General features: G+C 46.0%; 1 protein-coding gene across 5 annotated transcripts in view; it reads left to right on the forward strand.

The window, feature by feature from the left end:
• The window catches only part of vegfab (vascular endothelial growth factor Ab), a 38,558-nt gene extending 22,232 nt beyond the window's left edge, over positions 1–16,326 (forward strand). For 2 of the 5 annotated variants that reach the window (XM_078542725.1, XM_078542726.1), the window contains 3 exons: positions 7,284–7,415; positions 12,535–12,633; positions 16,166–16,326. In XM_078542725.1, the coding sequence (XP_078398851.1) occupies positions 7,284–7,415; positions 12,535–12,633; positions 16,166–16,187 (253 nt within the window). In that variant the 3' untranslated portion in view covers positions 16,188–16,326. The remainder of the gene's footprint in view (positions 1–7,283; positions 7,416–12,534; positions 12,634–16,165) is intronic. The other 3 variants (XM_078542728.1, XM_078542727.1, XM_078542729.1) reach the window with 2 other exon arrangements.
• Positions 16,327–17,822: the final 1,496 nt, after the last annotated feature.

Raw genomic sequence — 17,822 nt, forward strand, 5'->3', positions numbered from 1 at the left:
TTGATGATGACCATGTAACTGTTGCTGATTGGTTTTTTTGTTAGGAAAAAAACCCATCTGTTTCACTAATGTCCTTTCGGGAAGGGCCCCCTTACCTGGTCTGGCTTACATGTGACTCCAGACCTACAGCAATGTGGATGACTCTTAAATGCCCTCTGAACGACAGCAGTTTGGGATGGGCAATAAAATGCTGGCCCAGCCAGTGACGCCCACATCCCATGAACATAGAAATAAATACTTCCTGATTTCACTCTTAAATGTCCTGGCTTGAAAAAAAAAAATAAAAATAAATACCGTATCAAATCTCTTAATAATTTGAAAACCCTTGATTAGATCACCCCTCAATCTTCTAAACTCAAAGAAGTATCTATCAGTCATGTTTACACAGTCTGCCCTCGCAGTTGTCAACCCCATTAACCCCAGTATCATTCTTCAGAATCCACGCTGTACCCCCTCCAAGTCCAATGTAGTTTGATGCCCAAAACTGAACACAGCACTCTAGATGTGGGCCTGACCAACCCTCCACAAGTGCAGCATCACTTCAGAATACTGCTGGGCGGTGGGGTGATGGTGGTGTGGGGGGGGATAGTTGCTGGCAGGACAGTGGACCAGGTTGTTGGTGGTGGGGGGGCGCCACGTGCTGCTGGTAAGACTGTTGACCAGCAGGAAGCAGCGGACGATGCTGCTAAGGCTGTTAACTGAGGGTGGGGGCAGGGAGCAGGGGCTGCAGGTGAGGCTGTCTCCCGGGGTTGGAGTGGGGAGTGGGTGGTTGCGAGGGTACGGAGGCGTATGCTGGTGAGGTTATTGAGTGGGAGGGTGGTGGTGTTCAGGGAAACAAGGTGCACAGCACCTACTAGGGTCCAGGGGAGTCAAAAGAGTTGCCCTAAAGCAAAATTATGTCCTTACAACATTCCACGTTTAAAATGCTTCACTAACAATCTGCCTCCTCATGACCCCATCGATACAGTGCATGCTGCTCCCTAGAAGCTTTGCTCTGCTCCTTGACACACGAGCACATACACACACTTCCCTGCAAATCCCCCTCTCGCTGCTCATTCACAAGCACCACAAGGATGGCAGAGCAGGTGACGTGTTGCAACTGTAGAATGTAGGAGCCGACAGACAACCAAGGCAACCATATCTGCTGTAAGTGTCTGTGGCTCCAGGAAGTTCAGCTCAGAAGGAATGAGCTGAAGTCTTTGTACACTGTGATGCATCAGGGAGGGGGAATGTCACCTGGACTTTGTTCCAGAAGGGGGACGGGGGGCTGTGGCTGTGAGTGAGGCAGGTAAGGGGATCGAGAAGCTACAGCTGGAGGAGCCTCAGCCCTTGCCATGGTCCAACAGGTTCAAGGTTCTTGCAGTTGATGTGGATGAGAGCAGGAGATGTAGCATGGATGAGCATGGTGCAGGAAGCCATTCAAGTGGGGGGAGTAAAGGAATGTAGTGGTAGTAGGGACCACGTAGCCAGTTATCTACAATCGAGAGCGAGAGTCCAGAAGGCTGTTTTGCCTTCCTGTTCGGGGCATCTGCTCTGAGCTGGAGAGGAACTTGCAGTGGGATGGGAGGATCCAGTTGTCATGGTCCACTTAGGTACCGTGAAATAGATAGGACTAAGAAAGAGGTTATTCTTAGGGAATATGAGAAGCTAAGAGGGGTAACATATTATAGAGGATTTGGTTGCAGATCTTGTGGTGCAGTGGGTAGTGTTTCTGCCCCTCAGCCTGAAGCTCCAGGTTCAAGTTTTACTCCAGGACTTAATAGCCAAGGAAGGTGTGTTCAAACAGGTTCAGTACCAACCTGTAAATCCTTCCAACATACACCAGTGGCCGGTGGCAAGGGCGGGAGAGATTCCTGGTCAGCCATGTGATGGAAAGTAACTGGAGCCTCTACCATCACTATCCATAGCTCCAGGCTACAACATGCATGGAAAAGTGGATGTTGCCACAGCAACTTGGGGGCCAGATGGATGGTGTGGACCGGATTGGTGCCAACAGCATGGGGTTCGATCCCTGTTCCAGCTGGGGCAGGTTCAGGACCTGCCTCCTTGCCCTACCCATGGTGCAGATCGTGGCACTGTGGGTCGGGCCTGCCTTCAGGCTGAGAACTCAAGAAGAAGAAGAGGACTGGTCAGCTAAAAGGAAGCAGAGTGTAGCGATAAATGGGGCATTTTCAGATTGGCAAGTTGTAACGAGCGGAGTGCCACAGGGGTCAGTGCTGGGGCCTCAACCGTTTACAATCTATATCAATGGTGTGGACAAAGGGATCGAATGGATCGCTGGTAAATTTGCTGATTACACAAAGATAGGTAGGAGAGGAAGTTGTGAGGGGGACATAAGGCATCTGCTAAGGTTAAGTGAGTGGGCAAAAAAAAGCAGATGGAGTATAATGCGGGAAAGTGTGAACTTGTCCATTTTTGCAGGAAGAATAGAAAAGCAGTATACGATTTAAATTGAGAAGATTGCAGAACTCTGAGGTACAGAGCGATCTGAGTGTCCTGATACATGAATCACAAAAAGTTAGCATGCAGGTGCAGCAAGTGATTAATAGGGCAAATAGAATATTGTCATTTATACTCTATGGAAGGGCTTTGGTGAGATCACATCTGGAGCACTGTATTCAGTTTTGGTCTCTTTTTTTTATTCATGGGATATGGGCATTGCTGGCTAGGCCAGCATTTATTGCCCATTCCTAATTACCCTTGAGAAGGTGTTGGTGAGCTGCCTTCTTGAACCGCTGCAGTCCATGTGGTGTAGGTACACCCACAGTGCTGTTGGGAGGGAGTTCCAGGATTTTGACACAGTGACAGTGAAGGAACGGTGATATATTTCCAAGTCAGGATGGTGAGTGACTTGGAAGGGATTTTCCAGATGGTGGTGTTCCCATCTATCTGCTGCCCTTGTCCTTCTAGATGGTAGTGGTCGTGGGTTTGGAAGCTGCTGTCTAAGGAGCCTTGGTGAATTCCTGCAGTGCATTTTGTAGATGATACACACTGCTGCTATTGTGCGTCGGTGGTGGAGGGAGTGAATGTTTGTGGATGTGGTGCCAATCAAGCAGGCTGCTTTGTGTTGGATGGTGTCAAACTTCTTGAGTGTTGTGGGAGCTTCACTCATCCAGGCAAGTGGGGCGTATTCCATCACACTCCTGACTTGTATATTGTAAATAGTGGACAGGCTTTGGGGAGTCAGGAGATGAGTTACTCGCCACAGGATTCCTAGCCTCTGATCTGCTCTTGTAGCCACAATATTTTCATGGCTAGTCCAGTTCAGTTTCTGGTCAATGGTAACCCCCAGGATGTAGATAGTGGTGGATTCAGTGGTAATGCCAATGAGTGTCAAGGGACAATGGTTAGATTCTCCCTTGGTGGAGATGGCTTTTGCCTGACACTTGTGTAGTGTGAATGTTACTTAAGAAAGGATAGAAGCAGTTCAGAGAAAGTTTATTTGATTGATTTCTGAGATGAAGGGATTATCTAAGAGGTTATCTTATGAGGAAAGGTTGAACAGGTTGGGCTTGTATCCATTGGGGTTTAGAAGAATGAGAGGTGATCTTATTGCAAAAATCAGATTCTGAGGGGACTTGACAGTGGGGATACTGAGAGGATATTTCCCCTTGTGGGAGAGACTAGAACCATGGGACACAGTTTAAAAATAAGGGGTCTCCCATTTAAGATGGAGATGAGAAGAAATTTTTTCTCTCAAGAGTAGTTAGTCTGTGGAATTCTCTTCCCCAGAACAGTGGAGGTAGTGCCATTGAATATTTTTAAGGCTGAGTTCAATAGATCCTTGATTTACAAGGGAGTCAAAAATCAGGAAAGTATACTTGAGGCCACAATCAGATCAGATCTTATCAAATGGTGGAGCAGGATTGAAGGGTCGAAAGGCCTACTCCTGCTCCTAATTGATATGTATGTGCGTATGTTAAAGGTAATTAAATGATGCAAAATGATCACAAATGATGTTGTTTGAGCTTTGTATGATTTCATTTGATGTCATTTGATCACTATTTGATGACTTAGACTGTCAAATGATGACTAAGTGATGACTTTTGAATACAGATGATCACAAATGAGTACATTGATGCCTGTTGAATGTAAAATGATGTCAAAATTTTCTGGTAGGGGCCTCCCCCCATTAGGAGAATGATGTTCCACACCATGCCATGACCATCCTATGGGCACAGCTTCCACAGAATGGATTAAATGGTGGTGCGTTGCAGGGGCCCTTTTCAGAGGAAGATTTAGTGTAAATCGCTCACATCTTACAAAAGGCTCATGCCTTTGTTGGCTCGTAACTTTATTGGATCTTTCAATATAATCTTTCAATTATGAAAGTGCTCCAATAGGTGTCAAGTTTTCCAATGCACAAAGCTGCTGATACTGTTTTCCCTATGGACAACAATAGCAACCAATTTTAAGACCAGGAAGTTGATTTGAAAGGATTTGTCCTTGGACTGTCCTTAAGGAGGCAACCTAGCAAGTAAAGTAGTAATGGTTTATGAAGAAGGCTCACTAAGGTCACCTAAGAAGGGGTAATAAATCAAATAGTGAATGAATTTTAAAAAAAGAACATAGGAGCAGGAATAGGCCATTTGGCCATTTGAGTATGTTTCACCATGCAATAAGATCATGGCTGACCTGGTTGTGGTCTCAGCTCCACTTTCCTGTCTGTGCCCCCCCTGCCCCCCCATAACCCTTGACTCCTTTGCCTAACAAAAATCTGTCTAACTTTGTCTTGAACAAATTCAGTGATCTGGCCTCCACCGCTTTCTGGGGAACACCCTTTAAAGAGAAACAATTTCTCCTCATCTCTGCCTTATATAGGCCAGTCTGGATGCTTTTCTTCCCGAAACAGCATTAGTGAATCAGTTGGGTTTTTACAACAATCCTGTAGTTTCATGGTCTCTTTTATTTCCAGGTATTTTTTAAAACTAAATTCAAGTTTTCAAACTGCCATGGGGGAATTTGAACTCAGAAGCTATGGGTCCAGAACTCTGGATTGCTAGTATAGTAACATGACCAGTGATGGTGGTGGTGCATTAAAGTTTACTCAGAGTTTCCAAGTTGCTGGGGCAATGTGCATGTTTATATGTTGTAATCTGGAACTATGGATAGTGCTGGTAAGGGCTTTATAGTTCTTTCCATCGCAAGGCAGACTGAGAATTTCTCCCACTCTCACTGCCTGCCATTGGCGTGTGTCGGAAGAATTTGCAAACTCAACCTGTTTGGCTGCGTTATGAATGCACCTTCCTTGGCCATGAAGTCCTAAGGTGGGACTCAAACTCTACCCACTGCATCACAAGACCCCCCATAGCATAACCAGTACACTACTGTAATCACAGAATGTTACAGTGCAGAGGGAGGCCATTTGGCCCATCGTGTCTGCACCAGCTCTCCGAATGAGCATTATGACTTAATGCCATTCTCCCGCCCTTTCCCTGTACCTTTGCACATTGTTTCTATTCAAATAATCGCCCAAAGCCCTCTTGAATGCCTCGATTGAACCCGCCTCCACCACAGTTCCAGGCAGTGCATCCCAGACCCAAGCCACTGGCTGTGTGAAAAAAATTTTTCTCACGTCACATTTGCTTCTTTTGCAGATCACTTTAAATCTGTGCCCTCTCATTCTCGATCCTTTTACAAGTGGGAATAGTTTCTCCCTATCTACTCTATCCAGTCCGCTCATGATTTTGAACATCTCTATCAAATGCCCTCTTAGCTTTCTCCTCCCCAAGGAGAACAGTCCCAACCTCTCCCATCTTCATAACTGAAGTTTCTCATCCCTGGAACCATTCTTGTAAACTTCTTATGCACTCTCTCCAATGCATTCACATCCTTCCTATAGTGTGGCGGCCAGAACTGTACATAATGCTCCAGCTGAAGTCTAACTAGTGTCTTATATAAGCTCAGCATAATCTCCATGCTCTTGTACTCTATGCCCCTATTAATAAAGCCCAGGATACTATACGCTTTATTAACTGCTCTCTCCACCTGTCCTGCCACCTTCAATGATCTATGCACATATACATCCAAGTTTTTCTACTCCTGCACCCCCTTAAGAATTGTACCCCTTATTTTCAGGAGAAAGTCAGCCAGTCACTGAAAACTAGCCTAGGGTGAAGTCAAGAACATGCCTGCATAGTCATTCCCAGTTCTCCACTCGTACCTAGGAACATAGGACTTAGGAGGAAGGAGTAGGCTATTCAGCCCTTCGAGCCTGCTCCGCCATTCAATAAGATCATGCCTGATCTGGTTGTGGCCTCAACTCCACTTTCCTGTCTGCCCCCCATAACCTTTGACTCCCTTGTCCATCAAAAATCTGTCTAACTCTGCCTTGGATAAATCAATGACCCAGCCTCCACTGCTTGCTGGCGAAGGGAATTCCACACACTAACAGCCTTCTGAGAGAAAAATAAATCTCCTCATTTCCATCGTAAAAGGGAGACCTCTTACTCTTAAGCTGTATCCCCTAGTTCTAGTTTCCCTATCTATCTATTTGGCTACTTTGATCCTTTCAAAGTATCTTCCCTAGACACTTTAATGCATTAAGTACAACAGCAGACAACCAGAAGACACTGGTTTTTGCAACTTGTAAGATTATTGAGTGATTCAGAAGATATTCCCTGCTTAATCACAGGAATCATTAAAGTATAAAATTGTTAATAGCTTTGTTGTGATGATGGGTTTGTCTTGTAGTGTTAGTGCCAATAAGAATAACAAGTTAAGTGAAACCCCACAAAATTATTATCCCCCCAACAGAAATATCACAGCTTATGAACAGCTTTACTCCTTTGCGTCTGGGGTTGGGGATGATGAGTTGTCTACTGTAAAAGGGAATCATTGAATCTGGGACTACACGCCCATGCCCCTAAACAGAACCCAGGAGAAAGGAAGACTGAGTGAGACAGATGGAGAAAGAGAGAGGGCTGAGAGTCAAAAGGCTGAGAGCCAAAGGGAAGGGCTGCAAGGCAGCGAGGGATAAAATGTGACAGAGAGAAAAGCAGATATGGAGAACGAGGATGAAGTGGCTTTACGAGCACTTTCCCTTCAAAAGTATACACTTGATGCAGTCTGTAGTTGCTTGGAAAAGTGCACTTCAGGAGAGAAAAGCTCACAGCCATGAATGTTCTCTCCCTTTCTCTCCATCTATCTCCCCCTCCCCTTACCGTAGCAAACAGGCTAAGTTTTGCACTCAGTGAATAAGCGAGCACCTTGATTGTGGGATTTGCATGTCTAAATGTTTCTTTGCTGTAGATTTAGAGTTCTTTTCTGTTACCTTTTTGCAGTCACTGTGAGCCTTGCTCAGAGAAGAGAAAGCACTTGTTTATACAGGATCCAGAGAGCTGTAAATGTTCGTGTAAATTCACACATTTACGTTGCAAGTCAAAGAGGCTTGAGTTAAATGAACACAGTTGCAGGTTCGTCAGAAAAAAGCTTGCTTCATGCTTTGTTTTTATTTTAACTTTTGACAGTGTCTGTGCTGTGTGCTCTGTTACCGTCGGTTCTGTTGTGGGTCAGCCGTTAACTTATTACATACCCATTGTCCGCCAGGGCCCGTGCACCCTCAGAGTAAGGCACTGGCCAATTGCTTAAACCTGTACATAGGAGCTGGAAAGGCAAGGGGTCACCATTCGCTGGAGAGGTCAGGAAAGAGAGGGGCCGTCACTGGAGAAGTCAGGGGAGGGGTCCCGCTCACTGCAGAGATCAGGGAAGAGAGGGGTCGCCACTCACTGGAGAGGTCAGGGAAGAGAGGGGTCACCACTCACTGGAGAGGTCAGGGAAGAGAGGGGCCATCATTGGAGAGGTCAGGGGAGGGGTCGCCACTCACTGGAGAGGTCAGGGAATAGAGGGGTCGCCACTCACTGAAGAGGTCAGGGAATAGAGGGGTCGCCACTCACTGGAGAGGTCAGGGAAGAGAGGGGTCACCACTCACTGGAGAGGTCAGGGAAGAGAGGGGTCACCACTCACTGGAGAGGTCAGGGAAGAGAGGGGCCATCATTGGAGAGGTCAGGGGAGGGGTCGCCACTCACTGGAGAGGTCAGGGAATAGAGGGGTCGCCACTCACTGGAGAGGTCAGGGAATAGAGGGGTCGCCACTCACTGGAGAGGTCAGGGAATAGAGGGGTCGCCACTCACTGGAGAGGTCAGGGAATAGAGGGGTCGCCACTCACTGGAGAGGTCAGGGAATAGAGGGGTCGCCACTCACTGGAGAGGTCAGGGAATAGAGGGGTCGCCACTCACTGGAGAGGTCAGGGAATAGAGGGGTCGCCACTCACTGGAGAGGTCAGGGAATAGAGGGGTCGCCACTCACTGGAGAGGTCAGGGAATAGAGGGGTCGCCACTCACTGGCAAGATCTGCACTGGTCAGGGGAAAAGAGAGGTTAAAGTTCAGAGACTCACTTTGTTGCTGATGAAATTCCATTTTAAAACTCAAAAACTAATACCACAAGAAACTGAAACAAATTGACTGCATAAAAATTCTTCATATGGCCTGATTTCGAGACAGCTCACTGGACTGCTGGGTCCTCATCCCAGCCAGATACTCTCCTTACCTGGTCTCACTTCACTCTCAGTTTCAGCCTCAACCCCCCTCAGCCTGGGATCATCCCTAGATAATATCATATGCTGCTTAAAGAAGACTCCCACTACAGATGCAGCAATGACATAGTCTCCCTCCTCCTCTCCTTTCTTGCCCTCCTATCCATCTCCCGCCCCCTCCCTTCTCCAAAAATGGGTATGTAATAAATAAATATCTTACCAGATGGGTGAAATGCTTGGATCTTCTTGATGGAGGGAGAGCTTCCTGAATGAAAATCCATTCTTCCTCATTGAGATAGGAAGCCTATTTGCTAAGAACCAATGGCCTCGGTTTGCTCTGAAATGTATTATCTGCATGCCAGCTGTCTTACGCCAAAAGGTATTAACATTGTCGTTCTTCTATTATTTGCCTGATGTTCTGTGGTGGATTGCAACTGTTACATAATACTGTGTCCAACCCTTGGCATGGGCAATGTTTAACAGGGCTCATCTCTGGCCCCTTTCTTCCCCCTCAACTGGCATGGTGCCAGGTGGCACTATCTAACAACAGCAGCAGAATACTAAGAGGTGTGTGTTATCGGTGAATACTCATCTGTTGCCCTCTTGCCCAACCACTTTGTTACTCAGACCACTGAGGCCTATGGAAATGAATTTGCAAGTGACTGATTTTTTTTTTAAAAATACAGTAAAAACAACCCAATCTGCAACCCCTTCCACTCTTTCCACAAGCCACTTAATGTCAGTATCAGTTTGGGTCTGATAACCTTCCTGCGAAGCACCTTAGCCTGTTTCCCTATGTTAAAACCATTGTTTAAATGGAAGTTGTGGCTTGCTGTGTGGCCCAACACCAAGTGTTTAGAGCAACATATATTTCAGGTTCCCTTAACCCCGACACCCACCCCAGCTGAACAACAAAATCTTCCCAGATTTACTATTAGACTGCCCAGTCGTAGGTATCATGCTGAGGGGGGTGCGAGGGGAAGTTTGATCAATTTAACAGTGCCCGGCCACGGCACAAAATATGTCCTTTTGTGTGGCACTCATGAGCGCACCTAACCATGTAATGTGAACAAGGAAAGGCAAGGCAATGTTGGAATAATCCTGCTCATTCTAACTCCTGAAGGTGTTTGTGGATGATTGAGGTTCCTGTGTTAGTGCTGTGACTCTCAAATGTGGTTCAAAATGGACCTTGCCTGCTGCACTATCTCTGAACCAGACAGGACATAAAGCTTCAAATTGATCAGGCCTCTGCATAAGTCTTCACTGAAAATTTAAGGCCTCTGTTTCTTTAACTATTTTGGTTTGCCCATCAGATTTATTTGGGCACTTGGGATTTTTTGAGCCCAATAAGTCCATAGTTATTTGATTTCTTTTCATCAATCTCAAAACCATGCCCCTCAGTCTCTCCCTTCTTCGGGAAAGCATGGAATTGCCTGCTCCTGCCTCACTTTCCTGGTAAACTCAGCCCAAAAGGTTCTCCCAGAATTCCACTTCTTACTCCTGACTGGCTAATTTTTAACTTGGTGTTTGATCCTTTTGCCACGGCCAACAATCTGCATGGTCAGGTTTGTCATTCCGTCTTTCACAATCTTGAAAGGTTACGTGTGCCCATAGTCCCCTGTTCTCCAAAGAAAACCTGATTAACCTTTACCTCGTAACTTGCTCTTACCTCGACTGCTTAACCAGACACTCATAATGAAGGCAAGCAATTGGCGTATGGCTCCAATAGGTCAATGAGGTGGAGCGGGCTGGGTGTCTATCTCTGCCAGAGCGCCCAGGCTACATCATTACTGTCAAAACTAGCACCGCGAGACCATTAATTATTGCTGGGAGGGGAGGGAAGATTTTGAAAAATTAAAGGTGACTCATATTGAGGACACCCCTGGTTTTCTCACTCAGGTGACCAGTCTTACATGACCTAGACGATGGCCTCGCGACCTTGGGGACAATGTGGTTGAGGCTGTACCTGGCCTTGATTGAGGTCCACGTCCGTGCTTCCAGGCTGCCCCAGAATAGCTTTTTAAAAATTCTTTCACGGGATGTGGGCTTCGCTGGCTAGGCCAGCATTTATTGCCCATCCCTAATTGCCCTTGAGAAGGTGCTGGTGAGCTGTCTTCTTGAACCGTTGTGGTCCATGGTCCGTGCAATCTGGGAGCGGGGAGCCTGGCTGATGTTTCCCTTGTCCAGCCTAGGGCACTGAGGCCAGTGATAATTAGCGCCCACTCAGCCAGCCTAACGTCTTGGTGGGGGATGTGGCAGCAGTAGGGTAGTACCCATAACCCACCAATTTCTGTCAGGGCCCATTGATATGCCAATGTTGCTCATACCATTTCAATTCCAAAATGAGGTAGCACCTATTGCCCAAAGTCTTATCTAATGACACAGCAGATATAATGTAAATTAAGATATGCATCTACTTATCTTGTATAATTGGCCATTAGTCCTTGCCCATATAATTACCAATTGTCACCTGATAGACTGGTGTGATATTGCCTTAAAACCTGACACCTCTACCCCACCAAGGTTAACAAGTAATTTTGGTGGTATAACTGACTGATAATGCACACCTCCTTTATTCGTTACTGTACACAACAACATTAACAATAGTTCAGCATGTCGGAGTGCTTGGCGTTTTCTATTGCTTTACCTTAAGTGTGTGTAACTGTAAATAAGTTGCTTCCCCGGTGGCCATTTTATTTAACCGGTTGTCGCCCCCTGCAGAGCTTCTGGGATAATACCTATTTTTCTTTCCTTTCTGCATTTATAAAGCATGTGACACTCTCCAGGAGTGAGGTTGTCTTGACCTGGCACAACCTGCTCTCTTTCCTTCCAGCTGCCCTGTTAGTGTGTTAGATGAGGCAGAGGGTGCAGGTGTTAAGAGAGGGGAGAGCCATTTCCAGTCGTCATTGGTGAAATGTTGGGCCAGTTGTCAAGGCTCATTTTTATCATTCTTGAGAAGCCAAGGTCCTTTGCCATGGTTTCAAAGAGACCAAAGAAATCTGAAGGCACTGGATAGATGACATCATCTTTGGCACAGCTTGTAAGCTGTTGGAGGAAAGATAGACTGAGGGAGGGAAGATGGGTAAATGGAATTGAGGCACACACCAGCCATCCTTTAATTAAATAGCACAAAGGCTTGGAAGGGCTGGAAATACCACTGTTTCATATCTTGGGAAAGAGTGAATGAGAGGAGGCAGAACAAAGAAGTCCTGATTTCATCATGGTGTGATTCCATAAGGAAGAAGAGGATTGTGTTTGGAGCTAGAGGGGAAGGTTCAGAATTCTAAGAGTATTGGTTAATTAGAGATCGGAGGATTTTGACGTTGAGGTGCCAGCTTTATTCTAGATCCACTGCTCAGGTATAAATAGGGATTTTCTCAGGTACTTCCCCTTCCTTCCTCTATGGATCTTCCAGTGCCAGTTGTAGTTCCTGGCCAACGGGACAGGCCAGCAATGCACATCACTCGGGAACCGGACTCTGGGAGAAGACAGAGAAACTCTGCCTTCTTAACTCCTCATGGGCAGAAGCTTGGCGTTTTCTCCCTAAGTACCCACTACTGTGGAGATCGGAGAACCCAGCAGGTGAAGGACCGCAGAGCGACATTCCCTCACAGGTTCCGAGGCTCCGTCACCTTCAATCAGAGCATTACACTGACTGCACATTCCCAACACACCGCGTCTGAAGTGAGGTTTAACTGAGATCTGAATCTGTGAACTCTCTCCAAGAAGAGATCCCGTCTCCTTCAGCTCTCCTCACGTCTTGGGCCTTGGGATTTTTGTTCCTGCATTATCCCTTGCGGCCCTATCTTGCAGGCTGGAGACATCTTCAGGCCCTGAGCTTTATACTGTTTTAGCAAGCCAGTAAAGAGCTGTCTCCAACACCATCCATGGATCAACTGGAGATTTGTCACTAGCCAGTAGATTGAAATGAAGAGAAATACAGCCCAGCAGGATCTGAAGCAACCTTTCATATCTAATGGGGCGATGGTTTATGTTATAGGGTCGGGACAAGCGAAGTGCAGCCTGGGGCTGATACGGGGGCCTGTGCTCTTGGCCACTGGAAGCAGCAGAGTCCACATAAGGTGAAGATAGAGGACAGGTGTGTTCCCTCAGTGAGGGTAAGACTTCTCTCTTTGATTAGAACCCATTGGACGAGGTTCCAGTCTCCAAATCTATTCTCAGGGCAGAAGGAAACCTGAAACAAGTTTGGAACAAGTACGGAGAAGGAAAACAAAACGTGTTCCATTTAACCCTTAAGGAACATCTCGCCTTAAAGACCATAAATCAAATCGATAGGAAGGCTATTTTTCCAGGCAGGCCCTGGTGCCCTGAAAGGTGACTCACTGTTACCAAAAATCCGCCCCAAAGACAGGTGATTTGAAATACGTCAGCTCCCATCTGTTTAGAAAGAGCGCCTGAAAAGGAAAACCCCTCCCCTCCGATTCGAAAGCTCTCCCAATAAAGAAAGTCAATCTCAAATGGTAGGTGCCATTCTCACCCGCCACCCCCCCCCAACCCTCAACACCCCCCTCAACACCCTCCAACCCCCAACCTCTCCCAACCCCCTGCCCCCCCACTCCCAGCCCCCCAAACACCGCCCCCAACCCGACGAGTTCACCACATGCCTTAAAAGGCGATCGTGGTTGCGAGATCATCAGAGATCACAAACAGTTGGTATTCGGTCTGCTCCCTTTTGTGCAAGTGATCACGGTTAATGACTTAATGGAGTAAATGGGCACGTCCCACTTTGTCAAGTGGAATATGTGTGGGACCTTTGGACCTCTGGTAATTCAGGTGGCCTTGGGCATTGTAGGAATGTGTGAACATTCTTTCAAGCTGTTTTATTTGCTCTTTGATAGCTGTGGCAGGTAGTTGTGACAAGAGTTTACATAAGAGCGGAATGTTTAAAAGTAATCACATGCAATGAACTGGAAGGACTTCATTAGCGGTTTAATGGAGGTCGAAATTATTTTTATTTGTCTTTCAATCATTAGCATTACCTTGTGAAACACTTGCCGACCTCACGCCAGCAGTCTGCATGCTACAGTAGAATAGCAAGGTGATGAGGAAAATAAGGAGCGGAGGCACTAGGAGCGGGGAACTAGGAGGAGGAAGGGGGACAGAGGGAATGAGGAAGAGATGCAGAGGAGAAGTTTAAAATGAGGACCAGGCATCGGAAGATGCAACAACACAATCACTGCTGTATTTCTCTTGACAATACATCATCTTCCAGACTTTCTCCATGTCTACATTTCAGGCCTTCCAACTTGAGGAAGGTTTGATGGGGGTAAAAATGTCAAAGCAGCTGAGGATTCAAGGACTGCTTACAGCCCCCCAAAACTTTGGGTGGTCACTTTGGTTCTTCTTGAGGCCCTTAGAACATCAGGTGTAGTTATTGGGCTGAGGGGGGTGAATTGAAGTGGGGGTGATGAGGGGGGTGGGGCTCTCTCAAAACTCGTCTCCACCTTCCCGGTCTGTTCAGTTTTCACTTCTGATGAAAGCAATAGAAAATGCCACACTACAGACACAGGAAACCGCTTAAACCTTTTCCCAACCTCATTGAGTTTGTTCATATGCGATAAGCTTTGTCATCTACAGGAGAGGAAATTATAATGGTGGGGGAAATCTTGGGGCAGGAGCAGCTTCAACAATGTCACTCACCAATTGTGCTGTTGCACGTTCAGTGTCATGAACAAAAATGGCTCCTTTTGCTCTAGCAAACACAAGCCTGTCAACCTGTTATCCACCATCAGAATTCTACAACCAATTCTTTATATCATCCCATGGATCCGAGCAGATGTAGCATCTTCTCAAATGGATTCCGTTTTTCACGCAGAGAGATGTCATGATCTGGAAGGGTGGTGGCAGCAGATTCAGTGTTAGCTTTCAAAAGGGATTTGGATAAATACCTTAAAGGGAAAAAAAATGTTGCAGGGACGGAGAGTGGGACGAATTGGATAGCTCCTTCAAAGGGCCAGCACAGACATGATGGGCTAAGTGCCTTCCCTCTGTGCCATATCATTCGATAATTCTATAGTGATTGGAAAGCTCCTGACCAATCAAGAGCTGTATTTCTTTTTGACTAGTAAGTAAACATTTTCCCTCGCGGAAGGGCAGAGAGCATCCCCTCGTTTCCATGGCAACAGTCTAACCAACAACATGATTAATTGTTGTTGACAAAAAAAAACAATTTTGGTTGAAAAATGTATTGTAATAATTTTACCACACGCCCAGATTCCGTTTTAAACTGTGCCTTCCTTTTCCTCATTCCTGTGCTTAAAAAAAATGTCTCCACGGGCCTTAATGTAACAGCAAGGTGTGCGTGACAATGGAATGATACAATGGGACAGTAAAGTCTGCTGTTAGTCAGGTCTAAACCTTGTTGTGCAAGATGGTGTCCACAGTGCCTGCAGCTGTCTCACAGTCACACCTTCCCATTCTATACATCCATCCAGACAACACCCCTCCCTCACTATGCAACTTCATCAAACTGCTCCCAATGAAGCTCAAATGCCTACAATTGGTGCTCTTCAGCCAAAAGCAACACTGGCATTGAAGTGAGATGTGATTGACTAATGAGACAGTATTGAAAGGGACACCATTGTTTGGGAAAGGGTATGTCAAACCGGTTCTTTTTGGGTTTACAAATTCAACAAGATATATCATTTCAGAATGGATCATTGAATCCATTGTATACGAAAATAGCTGGCAGGCAAGTTGAACAAAGGTTTGGCAAACATTTCTTCAATGAAAATGGTGTCCCTTTAAGTAAAGGCTTTTAATTATGGAATGTTTATTTATGAATAAGATGTGAATCTTTTAGCTGCACACTGACAGACTGCAAAATCATAGTCAAAAAGTAATAAAAGTGTTATGGGAAGAAATAGGCTTTGATGCAGGACTTAGTGTAGGGTCTACAAGATTTGCCATTGCCACTCATATATCTTGAGCCAACATTGGTTGTCCTGTCAGAACTTAACAGCTCCCCTCACCATCCCACTCCACCTTCCCATTGCAATGGTATAAAGATCGGGTTTGTTTACTAGCTGGTTAGCTGACATCAACAAGAACAGGCGGTGAATGCAATCAACTCTGACCTAACCAAATGGCGGAATTGGTTCAAGGGGCTGTATGACCTACTCCTGTTCTTAGATGAGTAGATGAGAGGATGCTACAATTAAACTCAGCATCCCCTGGCTTTTGGGGGACGGAAACTGTCCAGGTACCCTGCTTCTGGAAACTTCCCTGTTGGAACATGATGTCTCCCCCTCTCTTCACCACACCCACCTACCCCCACACGTGACCAGCTGAAAATCAAACCAGATTTTCCAATCGCTCTGGCTATGGTGACCCACTTGAGCATCATTGGATTTTTCTCTCTCGTGGCAATGGGTCAACTTAGGCCTCGTTGGTTAGAGCCGCACATAAGTGAGGGTCGCCTGCACTTGCAGGGAAGAACCTGCTAGAGAGGAAAATGGACAGAAATGAGACAGTCTGTCAGAGTGCAGGTAAAGCATCCAACTTACTGCAAAGTGTTTTCTGGGCTCTGTTGTTGAAACCCAACTGACCCCTGTTCTCTCTCTCTCTCTCTCTCTCTTTCTCTCCCCCTCTCTCTCTCTTTCCCATTACAGGTGTGAAAAGCCCAGGAGGTGAACGGAGATAGAGAAACAAGATATTTTTTCTGTTGGCTTTTAATCGTTAATTTTTTTTTATTTTTTAAAGTGTCTTTTTTTTTGAAAAAGAAGACATAGACATGAAGGACAGAACGAGCACAGCACTTTGAATTCAATAAGATTTCTGGAGGAAAACAAAAAAACAAAAAGAGTCATTCCTGGAAAGGAGGAAGAAGGCCGTCTGTGATTTGTGCCGATATATTATTAAAAGGCCTAGTATTATTCAGAATACATGCTGCTAAACAAGGGTGAAAAAAATACTTGGAAAACTGTTGGCAAAATGATGAATCTGGAATTCCTGGTTCTATTCATCGGGTCATTTTTTTTTAAAAGACACATATATATATAATATAAAACTATGTATATAGAAAAGAAACAAGCCTGGCGAAAGACAAGACTGAAAAGCGAAATATATATTATATCTTCACATATGGACTCATTGAAGCTTCATGTCGAAGACCCAAGATTTTCCCGGGAATGATAAACAAGGACAAAGATGTTTTAATTGGAAAGGTTGGGCTTCAGGGAGGCGTGAGAATGAAATAATAGCACGTGCCTCAGGACTCTGTTTTCCAGAAGAGAATACCGTCGGTGTGCCGTCGACCCCCTTGGTCCAGGGGGGCGACTGTTTGCTCTCTCACGCCGGCCAATCGGAAGGGACTGGAATTCCGAACCCGTGAGGAGAACCTGGGCTAAGGGAGCCCGCACGCCACCTACTTGTCACAAAGGCTCCTCCACCTGAGCGCTGCCAGGACTCAGTCGCGGGGACGGCCGAGGGGGCTGTCATTTCATGGGTCATTAGCACTGAAACGTCGAAAAGAGGGATATCCTTTGAAGGAGAGCTGGGTTGTGACCAGGCAACGGATGCAAAACAAGCCTGTGGACGTATATGATCCATCAACAAAATAAAAAAAAAAACACACACAGGGCTGGGAGACTCTGTGGGGCAGACAAGAGAAGAGACTACATTTTGCTGCTGGCCTGGCCTGGCCTGATGAAGGCCGGATCCTGTCTGTGTGGGGAGCCAGTCCGAATAGGTTCCCCCCTCGTTCACTTCCAGCCTAGCGGTTGTCTTTGGAAGTTTATTCGCAATTATAAACTCCCTTCACCATCCCACCCCGGTCTCAAAAAAAAAACTAGCAGCAAATAGTTACGTTTTGTCCAGTTGCGGCCTATTGTTGTTATATACAAAGTGTGACCTTCAGCTGTGATGCTTGCTCTTAAAATATTGATATTAATTGACATTGATGGTTTGCTCCATTGAAAGGTGACAAATGTAAAAGATCGGTTGAGGGGGGTAGTGTGAGGCGGGGTGGGAGGTGGTGTTGCAGTAGTGCTGCTGCTGCCTCAAGAGTTAAAGTAAGCACAGTACTACTTTATAAAAAGAACCAAACAGCTAATCATAACTGAACCCAGGATGGGGGGGGTTGGCTGATGTTGGATTCACTGGTGTTCCAAATTAGGCATTTAGGGATGGGCAATAAACACTGGCCTCGCCCACGAATGAATTTTTTTTTATATATAAATCCCGTCAGGTCACAGTGAGCCACCTTCAACCCAATGCTCGGCAAGTGAGCAAGGACAGAAAATCCCTCGCCGCAGAATGATCATGATC

This window comes from Cetorhinus maximus, chromosome 5 (genome assembly GCF_964194155.1).
Source record: "Cetorhinus maximus chromosome 5, sCetMax3.hap1.1, whole genome shotgun sequence".
Lineage (NCBI taxonomy): Eukaryota > Metazoa > Chordata > Chondrichthyes > Lamniformes > Cetorhinidae > Cetorhinus > Cetorhinus maximus.